Raw genomic sequence first — 24,376 nt, forward strand, 5'->3', positions numbered from 1 at the left:
TCTACCCAGACTAGTTTCGACATTTATTGAGGTCTCTTCAGTGGGAGCCAGGCCCAGAGCTGGAGATACCAGGCAGAAGCAGTAGCAAGTCATCTGTGCCTATGGGAGTTGCCAAAAGGTTTATCACCTTTTTTAAAAATTACTCTGGATTTAGAGAAAGATGTTGAAAATTTATTTATCACTAGGTTAGACTATAATAGATTTAGTTTAATCCTTTATCCCAGTGAGAGCAAACAAAGTTTGCGCCTGAAAATATCTTCAGGACTAAATATAGTGTTGTACTATCTTATCCAGTAAGTAGTGCAACACCAAGGCAACTCGTGGCAAAGGTGGAGCAAGCTACCAGGCACTTCTAACCCAGTATCTCCCATAATGCAAAACACATTTCCTATGTGGATATGTATACTGTTATGCATTAAAGGGATTGGCCATCTACCCAGACTAGTTTCGACCTTTATTGAGGTCTCTTCAGTGGGAGCCAGGCCCAGAGCTGGAGATACCAGGCAGAAGCAGTAGCAAGTCATCTGTGCCTATGGGAGTTGCCAAAAGGTTTATCACCTTTTTTAAAAATTACTCTGGATTTAGAGAAAGATGTTGAAAACTTACTGGATAAGATAGTACAACACTATATTTAGTCCTGAAGATATTTTCAGGCGCAAACTTTGTTTGCTCTCACTGGGATAAAGGATTAAACTAAATCTATTATAGTCTAACCTAGTGATAAAAAAATTTTCAACATCTTTCTCTAAATCCAGAGTAATTTTTAAAAAAGGTGATAAACCTTTTGGCAACTCCCATAGGCACAGATGACTTGCTACTGCTTCTGCCTGGTATCTCCAGCTCTGGGCCTGGCTCCCACTGAAGAGACCTCAATAAAGGTCGAAACTAGTCTGGGTAGATGGCCAATCCCTTTAATGCATAACAGTATACATATCCACATAGGAAATGTGTTTTGCATTATGGGAGATACTGGGTTAGAAGTGCCTGGTAGCTTGCTCCACCTTTGCCACGAGTTGCCTTGGTGTTGCACTACTTACTGGATAAGATAGTACAACACTATATTTAGTCCTGAAGATATTTTCAGGCGCAAACTTTGTTTGCTCTCACTGGGATAAAGGATTAAACTAAATCTATTATAGATTTCAATGAAAGTTAACTGCAATATATATATTAGATTATTAGATTTTTTTTTTTTTTTTTTTTTGTATAGCCTTGGCAAAGATCTTGGAGAACCTGATGAACATTTAAAGTGGAATGCAGAATAAATATTTACACACCAATAAGAATTGCTTCAGTGGTATGTTCAGAGCAAATGTTTGGATTAGAAGACTGAAAATGATAATCCAACAATGCCTCAGGGGTCTGTTTTAGGGCCATTGCTGTTTTACTTGTATATTAATGATATTGGTGAAGATTTGGATGGAGATATTCAGTTGTTTGCAGATGATGCAAAGTTGGGATGAACCATGAAGAGTAGTGAAGATGTTGTGGCCTTACAAGAAAACTTGAATAAATTGAGTGATTGGGCACATAAATGGGGATGTGAGTTCAATGTTGCAAAATGTAAGGTTTTAAAATTTGGAAAACAAAGATGGGATGCAGAATTTATGCTTGGTGAGGATATATTGTTGGAGGTGGAGGAAATAAGAGATCTGGGGGTGATAGTGGATATGGATCTGAAATTTAGGGGACACATTGCCAAAATTATGAGGACAACACAAAGGCTTCTGGGAATGATGCACAGGACAAAAGGACAAAGAGATGTTGGAAAGGGTCCATAGGTGACTGACTAAGGTAGTTTCTGACCTCTGGAATGTCAAGTATGAGAAAAGATTGAGAAGATGTAATTTGCAGAGTCTGGTGGACAGGAGGAAGAGGGGATATATGATAGAGACCTACAAGTTGGTAAGGAGTTGTTATAGGATCAATGCTGGAGAAGTTCTACAGAAAATAGTGGGAGATCAGGGGGAGAACCAGAGTTCATCCCTGGAAACTGTATAAAGAGGGTGTGAGTAGGGAAGTGAGAGGCAGGTTTTTTTTGTGTAGAGTTGTGAATGATTGGAATGCCTTGCCTGAGAGTGTGGTGTCTGTAAGGAGTTTGAGTGTGTTTAAGACACAGTATGATGAGCTGTGTGTATGTGATAAAAGGACCTCCCAGATGAGTCTTTGACTCCATGAGATCTTGGGGGTAGTAATAATAATAATAATAATAATAGAATTCACGAAGATGGTATTCTTATAATGTCAAACAGTATGTAGAAGAGAATGATGTGCTTGTGTTGCTGTGGTAGAAGAAATAACTACTCAATTGTGGTTTGAATTGCCTAAAGGACAAATAGTATCACAGTATACCTAGATGGATCACTCCTTGAGAAATCTAGAGTGATAAAGAGTGGATAGGGTTTTCTGTTATTCTTAGACAATGAACAATTTGTGTAAAATCATCAGTTATATGTGTATTTCAATAACTACCTGCTTGATCTGTGCAACTGGAAAAGGGAAGCTAGTTAGAGATTACAGATGTAAAAATTAAAATCTCCATGGAAGATTAATTCACTGTTAGGAATTGGAAGTGGAGAAAAGCTGATTGACATTTAAAGAAATGAAATTTCATAATAATGGTTGTCGACATTATGAGAGCAATAGAGACAACAAACAAATTTCTCAGAATGGGCTATAGAGATTTTTAGCGGGGGGGGGGGGAGAAAATTCCAAGTTAGAAACTCTGATATAGTATGTATCAGAGTAAACATGTGCAAATGTCACCTTTGTGAGAGACAAAAAAAATAAAATAAAATAAAAGTATAATGGGAATAGTGAGGTGAATATTGATTGAAGCTGAATTTGAATTTCTTTTAAGAAAAGGAAGTGTGAATTTGGAGATTGGATATTATTAGCAGACCTCCAAGGAGTCAAAAAGACATCATCATCATCTCTCTCTCTCTCTCTCTCTCTCTCTCATACACACACACACACACACACTCTCTCTCTCTCTCTCTCTACTCTCTCTCTCTACTCTCTCTCTCTTACTCAGAAAAATCCAAACTGTCTTAAAATCATTCATTTCACTCACTCTCCAAGCAAAGATCCTGTTCCATATCACTTAGCTTCCAGAGATGGCCTCTTGTTTATGTCTGCTCTATGAAAAATCTTCTCCATATTAATATGGTAATGATCCCTCATCAATAGTAATAATATCCCCTCTTCTTTTGTTCACAAAGTTCTGCAAATTGCATTCCCTTCATCTGTTTACATATCCCACATTCCATAGATCCAACGCTGACTCAGTGGATCATCCCTGATGCTTTCTAATATATCCTCATCCTCTTGAGGGAAGGGAACCATAACCCTCTTTGTTTCTGCATGTCAAGGTCTTGTCTTCCTTATCACTGTTCGAAGCATCATGTGTGGAGATTCGATGATTGGGGGGGTGCAGAGCGTCAGAGGAGGAGTGCTTTGCCTGGTGGAATAATAGAGAGTTTTTGTTGCTTTGTTGCTATGTGGTGAATAGGGGGAAAAATGATAGTGGATGGTAATAGAAAAATGATATTACCTTGCTGGATGGAAATGGGAATTGGGTGACTGAAGCAGATGACATAGTTGAACTATTTAGTGATGACTTTATTAGGGTGTTTCATCCTGGTACAGCAAGCTATATTCCTAGGATAATGAATATATCCTCTTCCTTCATCTAAGTGAAGGAAGAGGATATATTCTGAATACTGAGTACACTAAATGTTAATAAGGTGTGGGGTCTAGATGGAATTTCACTATGTGTCTTATAGGAATGTGTGTCATGGAACTGACTCTGCCATTAGCTTGGCTGTTTAATGTAAGTCTTGCAATGGGACAGGTTCCTGGAGAGTGGAAGGAGGGTAAAATAGTACCATTGCATAAGGGTGGCATTAGAATGGAAGTATCAAATTATAGGCTTTGTTGTATTTCTTCTGTAGTTGTTAAGATTTTTGAGAAATTAATAAGAGCTTGTATACAGAACCTTTATCAGGACTTTTCAGTTGAAGATGACTTAGCTCTCCCTTCTTGAAACCTCAGGTTTTTCATTTTGCAAACCTGATAAACCAGCCAGAAGAACACATGCAGCTGTTCTATAACAAAATATGCAGATAGGATTAACTGCTTTATCAGAGCATTAATGAAGTTTTAATTAAGTTAAATTAATTGGTCATGATAGTCCATTGAGCCTAATATACAAGGAAAAATTAAAAATAAGGTAGTTTATTCAGCCAGTATGGACCCGAAAAAACAGGGAGTAACTGTTATTTAACATCAAATAATACAAACTCCATGTATACAAAACATTCTAAGTAGAATGTATATGAAAATTTCAGAATGCTGTGCAACTTATTTCAGCTTATCAAATTCAAAGAGCACAGTGCTCATAAAATTGAGTCCTGTGCTCTTTGAGGTATTGGAAAGAGCAATATATATTGCTCCTTTCAATTATTATTCTTTATTATATCTTTCCAAGATTAAGTGCCTCCATAGCATAATTGGAAGAATAATGGTGTGTTGTGCCCTTCCACTGGAAAAGGCCTAAGTTCGATTCTTGTTGTGACAAGAGGAATCTTCATATGGGAGTTTTCAATTGAAAGTGAATTAACTGATCTCATATGGAGGTAGCAGGTTTTTTTTTCTCTTGGAAACTCTGGTTTTTCATCCTGCATACAGACAAATTGGCCTTGAGAAAACATGCAATTTACAGACAAAAAAATACTATTGGTAGATTGGGTCGGTGTAGATGATGATAGTATTTGCAGTTCCCTGTCATTGGTGGATTAAGTGGTGGAGACAGAGAGTTGTAGAGAGTAGGGGTCCTCCCTCAGTGAGTCCTTGGAGGTGTCAGGTAATAATAATAATAATAATAATAATAATAATATAAGCAAAACAAAACAAAAAAGGTTCTTGTTAGTGATCTAAACACGAGAAGGAAATGCAGAAGGAATGATGTAGGATTTGTGGATCTGTGGTAAGTGTTTGACAGAAAGAAGAATCTGTATAATGCTGATGGACTGAATCTAAATGGTTTTGTTGTTAGGGGTCTAGAGAGAGAGCTTTGTTCACTGAGCATGTTGAAGTGCAAATTCAGCAATTATGTGGGAAGCAAGTGAGTTTGTGTGAAGGCACCCATTACGTGAGTCAGTGTGAGAATGACCAAGTAGGGAATCTAGTCTCTTAAATAAAAGTAATGAATATGGTAGTCAATTCAGAAAGTAAAGGTGGGTGGGGGCCTAAAGGGATGCTGCTGTTTCTCTATGCTAATGCCAGAAATATCAGGAACAAGGAAGAGGAATTTTTGGCATTTGTTAGTGCAGCCTTGTCAACAGTTATAGACATTAGTGAGACTTGGCTAACAGCATATGATGCAGTTACAGCGATAGAATGTGAAAGGTTTAGTATTTTCAGGGAAGATAGAGAAGATAGGATGGGGGAGAGGAGTACTGCTAATGATAGCAGAGGAATTGCAGCCAAAAAGAATAGGAGATAGGCAGGAGGGCGGCTGTTCATTTGAAGCACTTCGGTGTGAAATTAAGGCCAGTAAGACAAAATATACAGGTAGTTGTTGCTATAGGTCACAGAGTTCCACAGATGATCTGGAAGACATGTATCGCCAAATTAGTATGAGTACAGGTGGAGTTATTATTATGGGGGGGGACTTCAACTATAGAGATACAGACTAAAAGGAAGAAAGAAAGATCACATTGCAGGAAAGAAACAGAATTTATACACCTGCTGAGAGATAATTACTTAAGACAGCATGTGATGGAAGGGACTAGGGCAGGAGAGTATTGGACCTAGTCACAGGATCAGAAGCGCTATCCATAACTAAGGTTGTAAAACATGAGGAATATTCTGTCAAGAAGGGATATATGTGGAAATACAAGACAGGTGATTATGACAAGCTTAGGAAGAAGCTTCAGTCTGTGCTATGGCATAAAACACTGCAGGATAAGGATGTTAGTAGTGCATGGGATGTAGTTAAGGGTCATCTAGAGGAAGCAATATTAAATTGTATACCTAAGGTGAGGAGGGCTAATCAGGTAGGAGTTAGATGGATGAGTAATATCATTAAGCATGAGCTGCAGAAGAAGAAAATGCTGTGGAGGGTATATAAAGTGAAAGGTGACCAGCAACCTCAAGAATAGTACAAGGCTCAGGCAAGAAAGGTGACCAGCATATCGAGAAAGGTAAAATCAGATTATGAGAAGAATCTAGCCAAGCAGGCCAAAGGAAATCCCAAAGAGTTCTTTCATTATATGGTAAAAGAGGAAGAATGACTATGGAAGATTAACCTTAATGAGTGATGATGGTCATGAGGAGACAAGCAGATAGTTGAGTTACTGAATGGCCACTTTGTAAGGGTATATCATCCTAGTGAGGTTACTGCTTTAACATATGTAATAGACACTGATGGGGAACACAGGTGGCTGAATTAGAGTTTCTTAGGATATTGCAGAATCTCAGTATAAATACAGCTGAGGGATTAGATGGGATATTAGCTAGGGTTTTGCAAGAATGTGCAAGAATTGGTTATGATAGTCCATTGAGCCTAATATACAAGGAAAAATTAAAAATTAGGTAGTTTATTCAGCCAGTATGGACCAGAAAAAACAGGGAGTAACTGTTATTTAACATCACATAATACAAAACATTCTAAGTAGAATGTATATGAAAATTTCAGAATGCTGTGCAACTTATTTCAGCTTATAAAATTCAAAGAACACAGTACTCATAAAATTGAGTACTGTGCTCTTTGCACGGTACTCAAACTGGCAGTGCCTCTGACTGAGCTCTTGAATTTAAGTCTCAGCTCTGGTAGAGTTCCAAGGGAGTGGAAAGAGGGCAAAATAATTCCTTTGTATAGGGGAGGTTCTAAGACTGCAGTAGCAAATTATAGACTAATCAGTATCTCAGGTGTGGTGGTAAAAGTTCTAGAAAAATTGGTCAAAAAGAGAATTCAAGAATGAGTAGATAAAAATATGATGCTGTATGAAGGTCAGCATGGCTTTGTGAAGGGTTGGTCATGCCTTAGTAATTTACTAACTTTTTACAATAGAGTAACAGCTGAGTTGGATAAAGGAAATGAATACATGATGATTTTGCTGGATTTTTCAGAGGCTTTTGACAGAATATACCACATGGAACTCTGTTATGCAAATTAGAACAAATGGGGATGAACATGACACTGTTAGATGTAGAGGATGAGTTTCAATAGATGGCAGTATGGTGGCTGCTCTTCTAAGCACGACACCCAGACCAGTACCTAGGTAGCCTGCAGACGATTTGGTGCTTGCACATCACACCCGAATGGTGTGGTGTAGGAAGCAGCTGCCGCATAGTCTCAACAGCTACCTTGATGCTTCCATTCTAGTGGTTTCATCTCCAGAGCGATCACACAGTACGAAAGCAACTCTGGCTAGCACAGCCTTTCAACGCACGAGGCACGAACGGTATTGTTGCATCTAAATGGGATTCTGACTTAGAGGCATTCAGTCATAATCCCACGGATGGTAGCTTCGAACCTCTGGTCACTCAACCAAGCACATGCACCAAGTGTCTGAACCTGTGGTTCCTCTTGTACTGAGCAGGATTACTATTGCAACGAATAATTATCAGTAGGGTAAAACTAACCTGTAATCTTTAGAGCAGGATGGCTCCTTTGGTAATGCACTCCTGTCTCACATTAAGAACCTGAAGTTGTTCTGTTTATGTATTTACCATAGTATGAATAATAGCCATACTCACCAGCACAATCAATACCCTATATTTAGATTTTTGCCAGATTTTCATACTGTCGCCTCATATCCACTTTGCCACATCCATGGCAAAGTGGATATGAGGGTGGCTACTGGAACGATAACAAAATGTGGTATATGAAAAGGCAGAATCGAGGCAAAAACAGGTGAGGTGGTGTGCCACAAGGTTCAGTGCTGGGACAACTACTGTTTAATTTGTACATAAATGATGTAGGAAATAACCTGAAAGGAAATATTCAGTTGTTTGCTGATGATGCAAAATTAGGTAGAGTAATAGTTAATCAAGGCGACATGGAGAGCTTGCAAGATGATTTAAATAGGCTTCGTGTCTGAAGAAATGTACCATGAGGGAACATTGCTCGTTCTTCAGACATGTCACACTTGTAGCATGAAGATGTCACACCGGAGATGTCACACTTGTAGCATGAAGCTGATGTCTCTAACCAGGTGTTCAAAGGTACAAAGCCTCTTGGACCACATGCAACAACCATGGACAGTGCACAACCCAAAAAACTCCATGCCGGCTTGATCGTCACGCAGAATAACAAGGAACACTTGGCTTGTTTGTGTGGAGGGCAAACTACAAAAAATAAGTTACAGTCCCCTAAACAACATTCCCTCAAGATTCCTTAAACATAGGAGGACTGTCTAAATCCAAAGTCGAAGTCATCGGCAAAATAGCCAAAGACAAAGCGATCGACATCCTGGCTCTCCAAACCAAAGTCATCGACAAAATAGCTAAAGACAAAGCGATCAGCATCCTAGCTCCCCAGGAAACCCACATGCCTGACATAGTTCTCAACTACCATCCCAAGCATGGTCTGGCAACCTACATTGGCCCAGACTCAAGGACATATCCTAATGTGTACTTGAAACAGAGTACTTCATAAGCATTCAAATTCAAACAACCAGAACAATCCTCAACAGATTCCCTAACAACCAGCATCATCCTACACTAATAGAGTCAGGCACATTAATCCCAATCATCACTGGCAGTGCAGTTACTATGGAAAACTTGCTAGATCCAATTGGAATGTTTTTGAGAAACAAATTGAGCAAACCATTACAGCAATACCACCCACCCCTAATAGGTACCTCTGATTTATTAAACTAATCAAAACCACAGCCAAAGCCTCTATTCCTATAGGCTACAGAATGCAGTACATCCCATGCTGGAGCAAGGAAACTGAGGAACTTTTCCAAATACGAAGAAACTGAAGACCCAACTGCTGCTAAGGAGCTCATAACAGCTCTTGACAAAAATAAAAAAGATAGATGGATCCATGAACTTGACTTCAAGTCTAGCCAGAAAAGATGGTCACTTCTGAGAAAAATGGGGGGGACAGATCCAACAATATACAAACCCCCAGGGATAACTCCAGACCAAATGGCAAATCATCTACTGAAAACCTCCAAGATATGTCCTAGTTCCATCAGAAAAATTACCATGCATTCTACCATCAGAAAAAACCTGAAGATGGGCCATGAGCTTCCTGAACTTGTACACCCATTATCTCTGGGAGAGGTACAGGAAGCCTGTACCAAACACCCAGCAACCAGTCATGATTGACCAATGAGGTCAATCATGACTGGTTGCTCTGTTCTCAAAAATTATAGGAACTGGAGAACTACAAGACTATGGCAGGAAGCCAAAATAATTGCTGTGCCCAAACTAGGGAAAGATCCAAATAATGTCAAGAATCTATGACTTATCTCCTTGCTTTGCTCCACCTTTAAGATCTTTGAAAGAATTCTCCTTAAAAGAATTTCACCAGTCATTGAAAGAGCACTCCCGATTGAACCAGCTGGCTTCAGATCTGGAAGATGTTGCTGTGACCAGGTCCTGGCCCTGACAACACAGATTGAAGCAGGCTTCCAGAAGAAACTTAAACCCAGAATCACTTTCATTGACCTAACATCAGCATAAGATACATTGTTCATCAGGAGTCTTCTCCTAAAACTAGGCAATATTATAAAGTGCAAAAAACTTTTCAGCTTTTCGAATCCATTCTCTCCAACAGAAAGATCCAAGTCCATATTGTTGGAAAAAAGAGCAGGCCCAGATTCCTCCACAACAGTCTCCCACAGGGCTCTGTGTTAGCCCCTTTATTCTTCAACATTTACATGTCCAACATACCAGCTCTAGGAAATACATGTATGCTGAGCTAGCGGTCCTACACCAGTCTACCTCCTTTGCCAACCTGGAAACAACCTTGGACACAGACCTAAACATCCTGGAAGAGTACTGTTAGCAGTGGTATGCTACCTGAAGTCAAATCCAACAAAAACCATGTGTATGGCATTCCATGTAAACAATGCAGAGGCAAATCAACACCCAAACTTATCTTTCTGCAGCAAGATAGTAGAACATGAGTCTCACCTGAAATACCTTGGAGTGAGCCTGGACAAAAGCCTAACCTATAAAAGGCACATCACCAACCTGTCCAACAAAATTAAATTGAGAAATAATATAATTTCAAGGCTTGCTGGAACAAACTGGGATTGTGGGGCTGAAGTCGTAAGATCGTCTGCACTAGCCCTTGCATTCTCTGCAGCAGAATAATCTGGGAAAGAAGTGTGCATACTAACATAATAGATACCCAGCTAAACTCTATCATGCATACAATTAGTGGGACACTGAGAAGCAACCCCCCTCTTCTTTCGCTGCCTGTCCTATCCAACATTTCTCCATCAAATATACAGAGAAGAAAAGCTTCGATTAAAGAATTTAATAAAGTAATGAGCAACCCACTCCTGCCCTAGACTCTCAAAAATCCACATAGTCTTTGTAAAATGCCTAAAACCAGAACTCTCTTCAGCTGCCTTATGATCAACATCTGACAGTGGAGAGAATACTGGTCCAAATTTTCCAACAAATGGCTTCCTGGTTGAAGATCCCTGTGCTCTGCAGCCTAGTTTTGCCCTTCCTAGGAAGATTTGGTCATCTATCAACAGGATCAGAACTAACTAGGACAGATGTTGCTACCTACTACACAAATGGAGACTGTCAGACCACCCTTATTGTGACAGTTCCCCCCATAGCCCAGACGATCACTCATATTGTGAACAACTGCCTAAGGCGCCAATTTCATGGTAACATCCAAGACATCCACGAGGTGATGGATGAGACCCTGGATTGGTTTTCTGGTTAAACATTAACCTATAGCTGCATTGTATTCTTTTTGCCATAGGAATAAATAAATAAATAGGCTGTCAGTATGGGCAAAAGATAATGGGTATCAATTTAATGTGAAGTAGGAATCTGGGAAATAGATGAAGCTCTAGATTTAGGGATGGTGGTAGTCAGAGAGTTAAAGTTTAGAGGACATACTGCTAAGGTACAAAATTAATAACGGAAAAAACTCACGTACAAAGATTATTTAATAGTATAATTTTCAGTTAATTATATTATTTAATAGTATAATTTGGTTCAGATATGTCGATGACATTTTTGCTGTATGGAATGGCTCTTCAACAATTTCTCACTAAGTTAAACGCATTTCATCCTAGGATCAAGTTTACCCTTGAAGTAGAATCAAATAAGCAGTTAGCCTTTTTAGATCTTCTAATTCTTCGCCAGCCAGATTGTAACCTACATTTGTCAGTTTATAGAAAGAAGACTCATATAATGGCCTATATGAGTCTCTATAGGAATCTCATCACCATCCCAGTCAAAAGGCGGGAACTATTAAAACACTGGTTCATCGGGCCCACTCCTTTTGTTCTTCAGATGATCTTTTACAGAAAGAACTACAATATATAACTTCTTCCTTTCTATCTAATGGTTATAAGAATTGCTTCATTAAAAGAACTTGGAATAGTTTTAATGTCTTCCTCTTCAAACACAGAAGAAATAACATGCATTATTATCCCTTATGTACAAGGCATCAGTGAATGTATAGCAAAAGTTTTAAAACCACTGAATATTTTTGTTGCCTTTTGACCGTTTAGAAAAATCTCCACCTTTCTCACTTCTCCTAAGGACAAGCTTCCACATCTTAATCATCCAGGTGTCTACCAGATTCCGTGCTCTTGTGGATTTTCTTATTTCAGACAAACGGGAAGATCTCTATTCGGCTAGAAGAACACCAATCTTATATTGAATACTTTAAACCTGAAAAGTCTGGACTTGCAGAACATGCCATCTTCACTAGACACAGAGTTCATTGGAGAAAGACAAGAGTTCTTCACAAAAGTCAGTTTCTCATGGAACGCCTTTATAAAGAAACGTGAAATTCTACTTCATTCTCCTAACTTAAACAGATCCGACGGCTTATGTCTATCCCCTTTATGGGAGACAGTACTTTACAAATCAGCTAATCTTTCCTAACTTTTTATTGTATTGATTTTTTTATTATTATTATTATTATTATTATTTTTTATTTAAAAATTTTTTTATTTTATTTTATTATTTTTTATTTTGTTTTATTTTATTTATTTATTATTTATTTATTTTTTTAATTTTTAGGAAAGTTATTGACCTTTTTAGTTATCTTACACAAGCTACTTAGGTGGCGCTTTTTGGAATTGTCAGTTATTGTTTAATTTGAGCTTAATGTACTGATGATGCCTGTGACACGCAGGCGAAAATTATACTGTTAAATAATCTTTGTACGTGAGTTTTTTCCGTTATTAATTTTGTATCGATATGTCTACTCACGGTATACCTCTTTTAAAACTTATACTGCTAAGGTAGCCATAAGATTACTTGGCTATTGAAGAAAACATTAAACATGTAGAGATAAAGAAGTTGTCATTCCTCTTTATAAGGCATTATATGCCCAGATCTGGGCATATAATGTGCTCAAGTATGATCCCCTGGGTTTCTTGGGGAATGAGGAAGCAGTGGAGAGGATTCAGAGGCGAGTAACCAAGATGGTGAGTGACTTGTGGAATGTTCCCTATGAGGATAGATTGAAGGTGTGTAGATTGCAGAAATTGGTTGATGGAGAGGTCATATTTACCTATATGAGTTAACATCCGGTGTACCACATTATTATTAAATTACTCTGGATTTAAAGAAAGATGTTGGAAGTTTATTTTGCACTTGGTTAGACTATAATAAATTTAGTTTAATCCTTTATCCAAGTATAAGCAAACAAAATTTGTGCCTGAAAATATCTTCAGGACTGAGGTAATGTGTATCTCCCATAATGCAAAGTACATCTCCTTGCAGACATGTATACTGCTGTGCATTAAGGGAAGGGCCACTATCCAGACCGGTTTCGACCTTTATTGAGGTCTCGTCAGTGGGAGGCAGACCCATAGTGGTGATATTAAGCCAGAAGCAATGGAGAGGTCATATTTACTTATACGAGTTAACAACCGGTGTACCACCTTATTATTAAATTACTCTGGATGTAGAGAAAGATGTTGGAAGTTTGATCCACCTTTGCTGTGAGTTGCCAAGGGATGTACCACCTTACCTCAGTCCTGAAGATATTTTCAGGTGCAAACTTTGTTTGCTTACACTTGGATAAAGGATTAAACTAAATTTATTATAGTCTAACCAAGTGCAAATAAACTTCCAACTAAGACCACTGTACTACTTGTAAATGAAAAAAAAAAAATTTTTTTTTTTTTTTTTCACTAATTCAACCTGGCTCCCACTGATAGCATTTTAATAATATTCATCTTTTGGTTTAGAGTGGACTGCTTGGTGGTAGATTTTTGCCTTTCACTCAGTAGAGGTACTGCTGAGTATTGTGTCATGGAGTGCATCAGGTCAGGAGTGGGGAGTTTAATGTAGTCCTTTTAGGTTGCTCAGTGAGATTTAGAGTGATCTTGTAGATTGCTGAGTGTTTGAAGAGGTACCCCACACTCTAACAGTACCTCAGTAAAGGTCAAAACCAGTCTGGGTAGAGACCTTTTCATAATACATAACAATATAGATGTCTGAAAGGAAGTGTGCTTTGCATTATGGTATACTAAAGCAACTGATGCAAAGTCAACAACCTCTATATAACAAGTAACCTGGTTGTGAAGATACTTTATGTGCAGACTTGACTCAACTTATAAAGGAGCAAACAAGAATATAATTTGTAGAAAGATGTGGAACATATATTTTCTACATTTGTTTCTTATCAGAGTCATTTAATAATAAGGGGATAAACCTTTTTTGCTATTTGTATATGAGAAATATGACTTCTGCATTAATTCACCCATGGCATCTTCGTGGGTTTGGCTCCCACTAATGAGACCTCCAAATTTTGGCAAGATAAGTAGTTAGGTTTTTTTCTTTTCTTTTTTTTCCACTTTGATATAGTCCCCCCCCTTCCAACTATCATTGGATTATTTATGTAAATATGAGATTATTGATAGTACAGTTAATATCTGCATTATATAAGAGATATAAGAAGAGGGATGGAGAGCAGATGCATGAAGAATATAAGACTCGGGCTAAGAGATTGACTAATATGGTAAGGAAGGCAAAACTGAATTTTGGATCTTAGTGCCAATCTGTGCCTTAGAGATCTTAGTGCCTATGAGAAGAGATTGGTACTAAGATCCAAAGATAATCCTAGGAAATTTTTTAGCTATGTGGGCAGTAGGAGGAGAAATGATTGTGGAAGAATAACATTGTGGGATAAAAATGGGAATAGAGTGACTGATGCAGAGGACCTAGTGAAGTTGTTCAATAAACACTTTATTGGAGTATTTCATCCTGGGAAAGTAATTTTTAATACTAGAGGGATAGGGCAGGTTTGAGGTTTAGAGGTACAAGAGGAGAGCGTGTTCCAAATGCTGAGTAACCTGGATGTCGATAAAGCTGTATTTCACCTTGGGTTTTGAGAGAATATGCTAAAGAACTGACAGCTCCTTTGATCTGGTTTTTCGATGAAAGTCTGGCTACAGAAAGGTGCCCAGGGAATGGAAAGAAGAAAGGATAGTGGTATTGCATAAGGGCAGTAGCAGACTGGATGTGTCTAACTATAGGCGAGTTTGTGTTTCATCAGTAGGTGTTAAAATCTTGGAGAAATTAGTGAGGGACCATATACAGTTTTGGACAAGATAAGGGTAATGTTATCTGTGAGATTCAATATGGATTTATTAAAGGGTGCTCTTGCTTTAGTAATATGATTGCCCTTTTAAAATAAAGTGACAAGAGCATTTGATGAGGGAAAGGCATATACTGCCATTTTTTTGGATTTTGCAAAGGCATTTGACGAGGTGCCACATAATAAGCTGATATTTAAGTTGCAGCATATGGGTTTAAATGTCGGATTAGTCAACTGGATTCAGGATTGGTGTCTGATAGATATCAGAGAGTTGTGTATGGTGGGGCAGTATTAAGGAGGCAGAAGGTTACAAGTGGGGTCTGACAGGGCTCACTACTGGGACCTATATTTTAACCTTTATATCAATGACATTGTCAATGGATTGCAGGGGGATATATTCAGTTGTTTACAGATGATGTAAAGCTGGGAAGGGTTATTAGTAATATTGCAGATGCAGCAGCCCTGCAGGAGGATTTGAATAAACTAGAAAGATGGGTGAATGAATGGGGGTTTCAGTTTAATGCAGAAAAATGTAAAGTCTTCAAGTTTGGGATACATCGATGGGAGGCTGCATACTCAATTGGAGGAGCTGTACTGGAGGAAGTAGGGGAGACAAGAGATCTGGGAGTGATGATTGATAGAAAACTGAAATTCAGGAAACATATTGCAAAGATGGTGAAGGTAACCCAGAGGATTGCTGCAATACTGAGAAGGATGCTAACCTGCAGAGATATAAGAGTTATCATTCCATTGTATAAGACTCTGATCAGACCACACTTAGACTATTGTTCTCAAATTTGGTCCCCAGGATTTGAAGGAGATAAATTAACTCTGGAAAAGGTAGTACAGAGTAGATATAGTTCGCTCACAATTTATAGATCCCTTCTTGGCTTGGTGCCAAGAATAGTCGATTCATGCTGAAGGGGAGAAAGAAATGAAGGATGTACGAATTGGTTGCCAACATGCGAAACCACGTGCTTTCTTGTCTGTCGCTGTACTAGTGCTAGCTTGATTTTTGTTGTTCCTTTTCTGCATTTTTTTTTATTATTAATTTGTATGATGGATCCAGTACAGTCAACAAGTTCTATTGTTACACGTTTCAGTAGCTCTTGCAAAAGAATATTGAATAATGTGCTTACATTCTGCGAAAAAGAATCGTCAGAAGGCGGTCTTCTTGTTCAATTTCTCAAGTCATAAAACGTGCAAGTGCAATTGCGGGCATATTGGGGTCGACTGTTAAAAGAATTCGTAGGGAATCAAAAGGTGAAGGTAAGCCAAAATTTAAATCTCCTAAAAAAAAAGCGCCAGAGAAAGAAAACCATCGAAACCATAGCTTTGAATGATTTTGATGTAGACGTTATAAGAAGAACTATTCACGATTTTTACGTAGTTGAGAAAAGAGTGCCAACTGTTCCGAAATTGATTCCTGTGCTTAAAGAAAAAATTAATTTTCTTTGGAAAAGAGAAACTTTAAGGAAAATACTTCATGAAATCGGATTTTGTTTTAAAAAGTCCCAAAATAAAAGGAAACTTATCATGGAGCGAAGTGACATTGTTTTATGTAGAACACAGTATTTGAGAGCAATAAGATGTTTCAGGGAGGAGAAAAGACTGATTGTGTATCTAGATGAAACTTGGATTGATAGTAATTTAACTTATGGAAAATGTTGGCAGTCTAAAGAAGAATGTGGAGTGCTACAAACCGGAAATGCTTTACGGTGCATAATAATTTTGTGTGCGGGTGGAGAAATGGGTTTTTTAGCGAATTCAAACTTACTATACAAAGCCAATTCAACAATTGGAGATTACCATGTGCAAATAAATTCTACGATCTTCGAAAAGTGGGCAGAAGAAAAACTGATTCCAAACCTTCCTAAAAATGATGTTGTTATAATTGATAACGCGTCATATCACTCTATTCGATTAAACAAAGTTCCAAATTGGTCTAATAAGAAGCAAGTTCTTATGGATTGGCTCTCTGCAAATAACATTTCTCATTCCCCAGATATGCGAAAAATTGAATTGCTTAATTTGGTCAAAAGAAACTCGCCCACAACTAAACTATTTAAATTCAACATGATGCTCAAAGAGCATGGATTTCTAGCTTTGAGGCTATCACCATATCATTGCGATATTAATGCTATTGAGTATGTTTGGGCAGAAGTGAAAAGTTTCATTCACCATCGCAACGTAACTGGGGATATTGACATGTCGAAACTTTTTAAGCTTTCAGAACAGGCGATTGAAAGTATTACAGTTCAAAACTGGGGAAAATATTGCTCTCGTGTCACCTCATTGGAAAATATATATTGGGATAGAGATGGAATTATCGAAGAATTGTGCGAACCTTTGGTGATCAGTTTAAGTGAAAGTGATGGCAATTCGGACACTGATTCAGATGACTCTGAAGATTAAAAGAATTTTACAATGGTATTTTTTCCAACATATTTTTGCATGCTATTGAGAGTCACAAGTCATAAATAATTAATCAGTTTAGGACATTAAAGTGTCTCAGTTCTCTCAACTGTAAGTTTAGAATATCTAAGTTCATTTGAAATAATTTCTGTTTTTCTGTATAATTATTTTTATTTTATAGAAAACTTTCTTAAAAATAAACTTAGTTACATTTTTGTTTTATGCTATACCTTTTTTAATTTTATTAACATTCTACATACATTTTTCCAACTGTTATACAAGCAAAATAGTTACACTTTAAAAACAGCAATGTTCGTAAAAGAAAAGCTAAATTTTCCGACCTGTAATAATAAACAAACTCAGTTTGTTCATTATTACATCCCAGAAGACAGACTGATTACCCTATTATCAGAATGGATTCTCCTTTTTCTGACATGCTCAGAAGTGTCGAGGGACTCCTAATTGGTGGGCGAACTATAACAAAGATTACTTTCAGGACTGTACAATGTTAGTTATGAGGATCGGTTGAGGGAATGTGGACTGCAGAGGTTGGTAGATAGAAGGAGAGATGATATTATTGAGACTTTTAAACTGTTGAGAGGTAGTTACAGGGTTGACACTGGGGAGTTCTTTTGCTTGGTGGAACAGCAGGAAGGAACGATGACAAGGGGCCATCCCTGGAAGTTGCAAAAGGAAGCTGTGAGCAAGAGAGCGAGGAGTGGTTTCTTTACATGGAGAGTGGTTGAACCGGGAATGCATTGCCTGATAGAGTGATGAGAGCAAGAATGGTCAATGAGTTCAAGGAGTGGTGTGATAGACTTTGTGTTTCCTAGGAAGGACCTCCCATGATGAGTCAAAAGACTCATCGTGGCAGGTCTAAGGGTGCGAACTCTAGGAATTGAAATTCCAGGATGTGAAGAAGTGACACAAGTGACTAAGGTTTAAAAGAAATAGTAGTGGCTAACAAGATTTATTCTTTCATGCTGTATAGCAGAAGGGAATATTTAGTTATAGCTAAAGATGGGGAAACCAGGAATAAACTACTACATGGTTTTACATTTTGAGGTAGCACAGTAATTACTGCAATGGTAGGAAGCGAGGTTAAAGCAGTAAAAATCTACAGATTTCCAATGGAATATATGGAAAACAGTAATGAAAATCTTATCCAGACATTCTCAAAATGCAGTAAAATCAGTAATATCTCGGGGAAAAATCCCAAATTTTGACAGCATTGGTACAATGGAGTAATTGTGAACAATCCTGGAGTGCAGAGGCAGTGCCTGCATTGTGGTTCATATGGTCACTTGGGTGGCAACTGCCCTAAGGCTAAATAGTTGAACTATATGGAGATTGGACATATTTCTAATCAGTGTCTCAGACCCTGCCAGAAATGTGAAAATTCTGAACATCACATTACTACCTGTCCTTTTATAAATTCACTAGGAGAACCAGTAGGGCTTATTATAACAACATATACATTGGAGAGGCATAAACAAGAGTTTCCAGATCTTCCATTTCAGTCTAATAAAGTGGGTGCTTTCAAACTAGTTATACTTGGTAAAAATCACAAGTGCACAACAAAAGCAGTCAGAAATTAGTCGAAAAATTCCAGAACTGCACAATAATGAATCTAGTATAACAGTTGAACAGATATAAGACTAAATGCAAACAAATGAAACTGTTATACAAGAAAATATTGGAGAAGAAACAGAAAAGATTAAGACATTTGAAAGCACTTCATATGCAGACAGGATCATCAAAAAAAGAAATAAATTAATTAATAAAAAAAATTGAGGATAAACAAAAAAAAATGTAAAAGACAAACAAAAAAAAGGAACAAAATCTAAAAGGAGACAGAATGATAAAAAATGTAAAGATGGAGAAGATTGTGTCTTGTCAAATGAAGACTCCTCAGGCTCAGAAGAGTTTATGGACTATAAGGAACCATCTCATGCTGATAAAGGGAAAGAGAGAGATCTAATTAAAGAAAAAAAAAAAACATTTACTGATGCAAAGTTTTCTCGGTATGATTACCATCTGCATGAAAGAAAATAACTATGAGGGGAGGGCTGGAAAGTTCTGATAAACACCTAGAACAAAAATTAATGAATTTTATGTATTCTTATATATTCTAAAAGAAAAAGAACAAATTATTGCAATTTGATGAACCATTGGGGTTAAAGGGTTTTAAAATATGTTCTTTCTGGTGGTTACATCAGTTACTTTAATATCATTTTTGTTCTAGGTGTTTATCAGAACTTCTCAGTCCCCCCCGTACTTTCCAAATCAAGAACAGTAGCCATGAAGTTGAAATAATGGCAAGCAGCTACACTGCTCAAAACAATTTGGGGATATTTTAGTTTCTGTTCGGATAATTATAAATTTTTACAAATAATTATAACTATTGGGTTCTTTAGACATGAATAAATATTTCTTACTTATGGATGGGGTGTAATTGATGACATATTGTTTAAATAATCACTATTTATTATAAATTTAACAAATTATACATTTTAGCGTGAAATAATTTTAACAAGAATAGCCAAAAATGCTTTTTTGTTAATTTTTAATAGGGCATATGGTCTCCATTAACGGCTAAAACAGTGGTACATCTTGATTGCATGGACAGGATAAGATAATCAAACACTTCTTGTGAGATATTTCTGCACTGTTCTGTGAGAGCAATTTCGACCTCTTGAAGTGATCGTGGTGGCACCAGTCGAGCAGAAATGCACCTACCTAAATCATCCCAGTCATGTTCGATTGGATTGCAATCCAGTGAACAGGCAGGCTAGTCCATTCGTTCAGTACCTTCTTCCTCAAACTACTCTTGTACCAAATTTGCATGGTGTGGACGAGCATTATCATCCATAAAAATGAATTCTTGGCTAATTGCAGCAGCATATGGACGAACTATAGGTTCCAAAATCCTATCGCAATACCTTTGGGCTATTATGGAACTGTTTCTGATAAAATAGAAATCAATATGGCCACCTATACTTATTCCAGCCCATACCATCAAACTCCCACCTTGATGTTGGGATCTTTCATGAACAAACTGTGGATTATTTCTTGTTCCACTTTCATGCCATATCAAGACCGTCAGTTGTCTGGTTGCAGACTGAACCTGGACTTGTCACTAAAAAGTACACAAGCCCAATCCTCATTTGTCCAATTGTGGTGTTCCTGTGCCCAAATTCTTTGGGCTCTTTTGTGATTTGCAGTAAGTGGAATGCAAACAATTGGTCTTTGAGCATATAAATCTATGGCATGAAGATGATTTCATACTGTCTGTGTCGATACCAGCCTCCCTGTTTCTGTGGCAAGTTCGCTTCAAAGTTGTGTTGCATTAAATGTCTGACAAGTAATGACAAATACTGATCGTCTGTTGGAGTTGTTGTTGATGGGCGACCTTGTCTTTGGCAAACATTTCCTGTCTCCAGAAAGTGATTCCAAAGTCGTGAAATTACACTTTGAGATACATGACAACATGAGTGACAACTTGCTGCATTTGTCCAGCTTCTAATCGACCAATGGCTCTCCAAGTCATGGATTCCTGGATATCATTGTGCTCTGCCATTTTTAACAAAATAATGGTTGGGAGGTGACACAAATTTAAGATTGAAGTGATAATTATGCACTGTGGAAATGAGTGCAACAAGCCATGCTTTCATACCCCCCAGATACTAATATGACTAAGACACATTTCGACAAGTCTTAACATGATTTTGTATGCAATTGTGTGTTCTACACTGTTGTAGAGTAAGAATATTTTAAAATAAATGTATTACATCTGTAAATTATTTTTATAACTTTATAATTTACAAGAAAACCAAAATATCTCCTAATTGTTTTGAGCAGTATAGAAAAGAATGTACAATTGCCTCATTAAATGTATGAGGATTCCACAGGTCCAGTTAAACAAGCTGTATGGAAACTTGTGCTATGCCATAATATCAGGCCCTCTTGATATATCTTTATATCTACAGAAGTATGTTTCTCCAAGAAACATATTTCTGTAGATATAAAGATATAAAAACTTTGATAGATATCCACTTTTTTTTTTTTCTAGATCTCTCTCTCTCTCTCTCTCTCTCCTTGGGTCATTTTGTAATATTGAAAATGATGTAGAAGGGTGAATCTTGACAATAGACTGGAAATACCAGGGATGTACAATAAGATTTATAAATCTTTATGCTGCATCGAGAGGAACAGTTAGATGAAAATTCTTCCAGGAATTGCAGCCATATTTATATGCTGTCAGCTACATCATAGCAGCTGGAGATTGGAATTGTATTAATAACGCATTAGACAAAATAGGACGATAGCCCAGAAATATTAAACATATTTTGCCAGTGCTAGATTAGCAGACATTTTTGGGCCCTTAAATTGTCCTAATCCCTCCCCCCCAACTAGAGCCTCATGCAGCTGTGCAAAAGTACGACCCTGGGTATGGTATGGAATCAATGATTGCTAGACCTCTCCGGTACAGCTTCTTTATTCAGCAAATTTGGGCTTAGTTGTTTTGCATTACACCTAAAGTAACAAAAAAAGCTGCAAGGCAAGCATGTTATTTCTTCTGGTTTGGTTTGCTGTGTTTCAGGATGCAAAAAAACTCAAGTTTTCAGGAGGGGGAACAAACCCTATTATCTCTTTATGAGAACAGCTAACTCACATTCATTTAAAAAGCTCTTATAAAGATTCTTGCTTTCTGGATGGGATTCAAACTTCAAAATTTCAGTGATTCTTCTTTCAGTCACAAAGAGACAAGTTAGGTGAATCTTTTCTAATGGCCATCATAAAGAAGATCACAATCTTCTTTCCAGTAAGATAATGATTAAAAAATATAGCTACCTTCCAGATTGCTATGATAGATGATATTGAATCATTAATCAATCTTACAATCTTATTGCTTTAGACTTTTTAGAACAGAAGTTTAAGACTCCTAATTTTTATTTTATTTATTTATTTATTTTTTAATGCAGTTACCACCCATGAAAGGTTATTGCTAAACCTATAGTACATTTGTATCGTGGGTGGGCTAAGGATTTTTTTTTTTTCCATTTTTGTCAATTTTATATATTTTTTGTAATTTTTTTTTTTTTAATTTATTTTTACATGGTCCAGAAACCCTAATAAGTGGGGCTTGGTCTTGCACTGGTGATGAAATTCATCTTCCACCTAAAGACAATCACAAACTTCCATGCCCACTGCAGGATTCAAACCCGTGACCTGTTGGTTGGAGAGCGAATATGCTAACCGCTCAGCCAACCAGGCTGGCGAATATTTTTGACTTCCAAAAATTTTCATGAATTTTTTACATCTGTGCTAGATGTTAGGCAAGGTTATGTTAGCAATTTTAAATTTAAAAATTTTGAAATAAACTTTAATCTAAAATTCACCTGTTATCCAGTTTATTAGTTTCCAAATAAATTTCTCTTCATTTTATTTAATCTTTCAAACATATGTATTATTATTGCTAATACATTTCTCTTGAGTGCTAACAATTTTTCAAAGGACATTTGATTTCTTAATGTTGTTGATATTATGCCCCCCATAGCTCTATAAAATTTACAGATAGAGATGAATACTATTATATTTCAATCGATAATGTTACTTGTTCACAACAAATAGTAATATTAGGGAGAGAGATGTCCACAAAAGGTGAAGAATAAATACTCAAAAAATAACTAAATAATGCTTCCGTTGCTTATAAATTGTTAAGGATATTTTTCATTAATTTTTAGAATGATTTCAAATATAATAATTTAAATTTACATTATTGTTAATATTTATTACAGACAGGGCTATTGATGTCTGTTATAAGAACTTTATCAGTAAGGTAAGTCACAATACTTGTACCTTCCAAATGAAAAGAAAATAACTTATGATAATTGCGAGTTAAATTATATGAAATTGATAATTTTACTTATCAACTTATCAGTTCAATTTTATGTAGTTACGAATTGTGAATTATTGCATTTAGCTTTAGATGACAACCACAGTAATTTTTCAATTATCTGTCTTCTGATTAACCTATATGATCTTCAGTATTTTGATTGAGCCTCTACATTGGCCTAATCAAAGTGATTGCTATGGTTGTTCATTACGATATTTGTGAATACTAGAAATTCACCATTGAAGGTGAATTTCTAGTATTCACACACATTTGAAATTTTTCAAAAATTTCACAGAAAATATATGAAATTTTTCAAAAATTTCATATATTTTCTGTATAATTTTTAATTTATAATTTCTGTATAATGTTTGTAATTAATTAACTTATTTTCAAAAATGGCATTTTTTTAAAATCTAATGTTGTTTTGAAAATAAATGTTTTAGTTGTAACTTTTTAAATTTTAGAGGCTTGTTGCCTCTACATTACAGTAAGAAAAATGACAGTGTCACCATTTACTTAGAGAGATTCAGGTTCAAAATCTTTTTAGGATTCAAGGTGTTTTTATTCCTGCCTACAGAAAGTTGGTGACCTGTAGCACATTTATTACTGTGGGTTAATTAAGATTAAACAATCTAGGAATTCTGTTATAAAGACCAAATGTTGATACTTTTCAAGACATTTCAGGTTTCCACTAAGTAGAATGGTGGTTGTCTCACACTGGGTGACAAAAATTGTTTACTTAGACTTGAATAATCATCCATGCACAGTGAGATTCAAATCCACACACCCTGTTAGAAAACATTTGTTATCCACCAATCATGCTGACAGTATACAGTACAGATTTTTTCACTGGATCAGAATGCAGTATAGATTAGAATGAAGAGATAGCATTTGGGAATAAGGAAAATGAATTTCTCGAGTTCTTGAGAGATAACCATCTCTCAATTCTTGAGAGATAACTATCTAGAAGATCTGATCTGAAATGATCAGATCTTCTTGATATGATAATTTCATCAGGGGATGTAATTGTTAGAGGGGGTTTCACACTTTCCTCCAGTTGGATCACCTCAGTTGTGGATTGTCATATATAGACTTTTGTGAGGAAAGGATTTATGGTGGTGATTATGACAAACTTAGGAGACAGCTTGCAGCTATAACATGGAATGAGGAGTTGAACAGCAAGGAAATAAGTGCTGCATGGGAACTGACAAAGAAATACATAACAGCATCAATATGTGAATGTATTCTGAAGGTCAAAAGGTGGAATAAGGTAGGTGTAAAATGGATGA

General features: G+C 36.8%; 1 protein-coding gene across 1 annotated transcript in view; it reads left to right on the forward strand.

The window, feature by feature from the left end:
• Nucleotides 1-24,376, forward strand: part of Sec8 (exocyst complex component secretory 8) — a 519,950-nt gene that overhangs the window by 11,805 nt on the left and 483,769 nt on the right. The window contains exon 2 of the mRNA XM_090392988.1: nucleotides 22,990-23,030. Coding sequence (XP_090249114.1) covers nucleotides 22,990-23,030 — 41 coding nt within the window. The remainder of the gene's footprint in view (nucleotides 1-22,989; nucleotides 23,031-24,376) is intronic.

This window comes from Typopeltis vanoorti, chromosome 5 (genome assembly GCF_054136105.1).
Source record: "Typopeltis vanoorti isolate ZY-2024b chromosome 5, IOZ_Tvanoo_1.0, whole genome shotgun sequence".
In the NCBI taxonomy this organism is placed as follows: domain Eukaryota; kingdom Metazoa; phylum Arthropoda; class Arachnida; order Uropygi; family Thelyphonidae; genus Typopeltis; species Typopeltis vanoorti.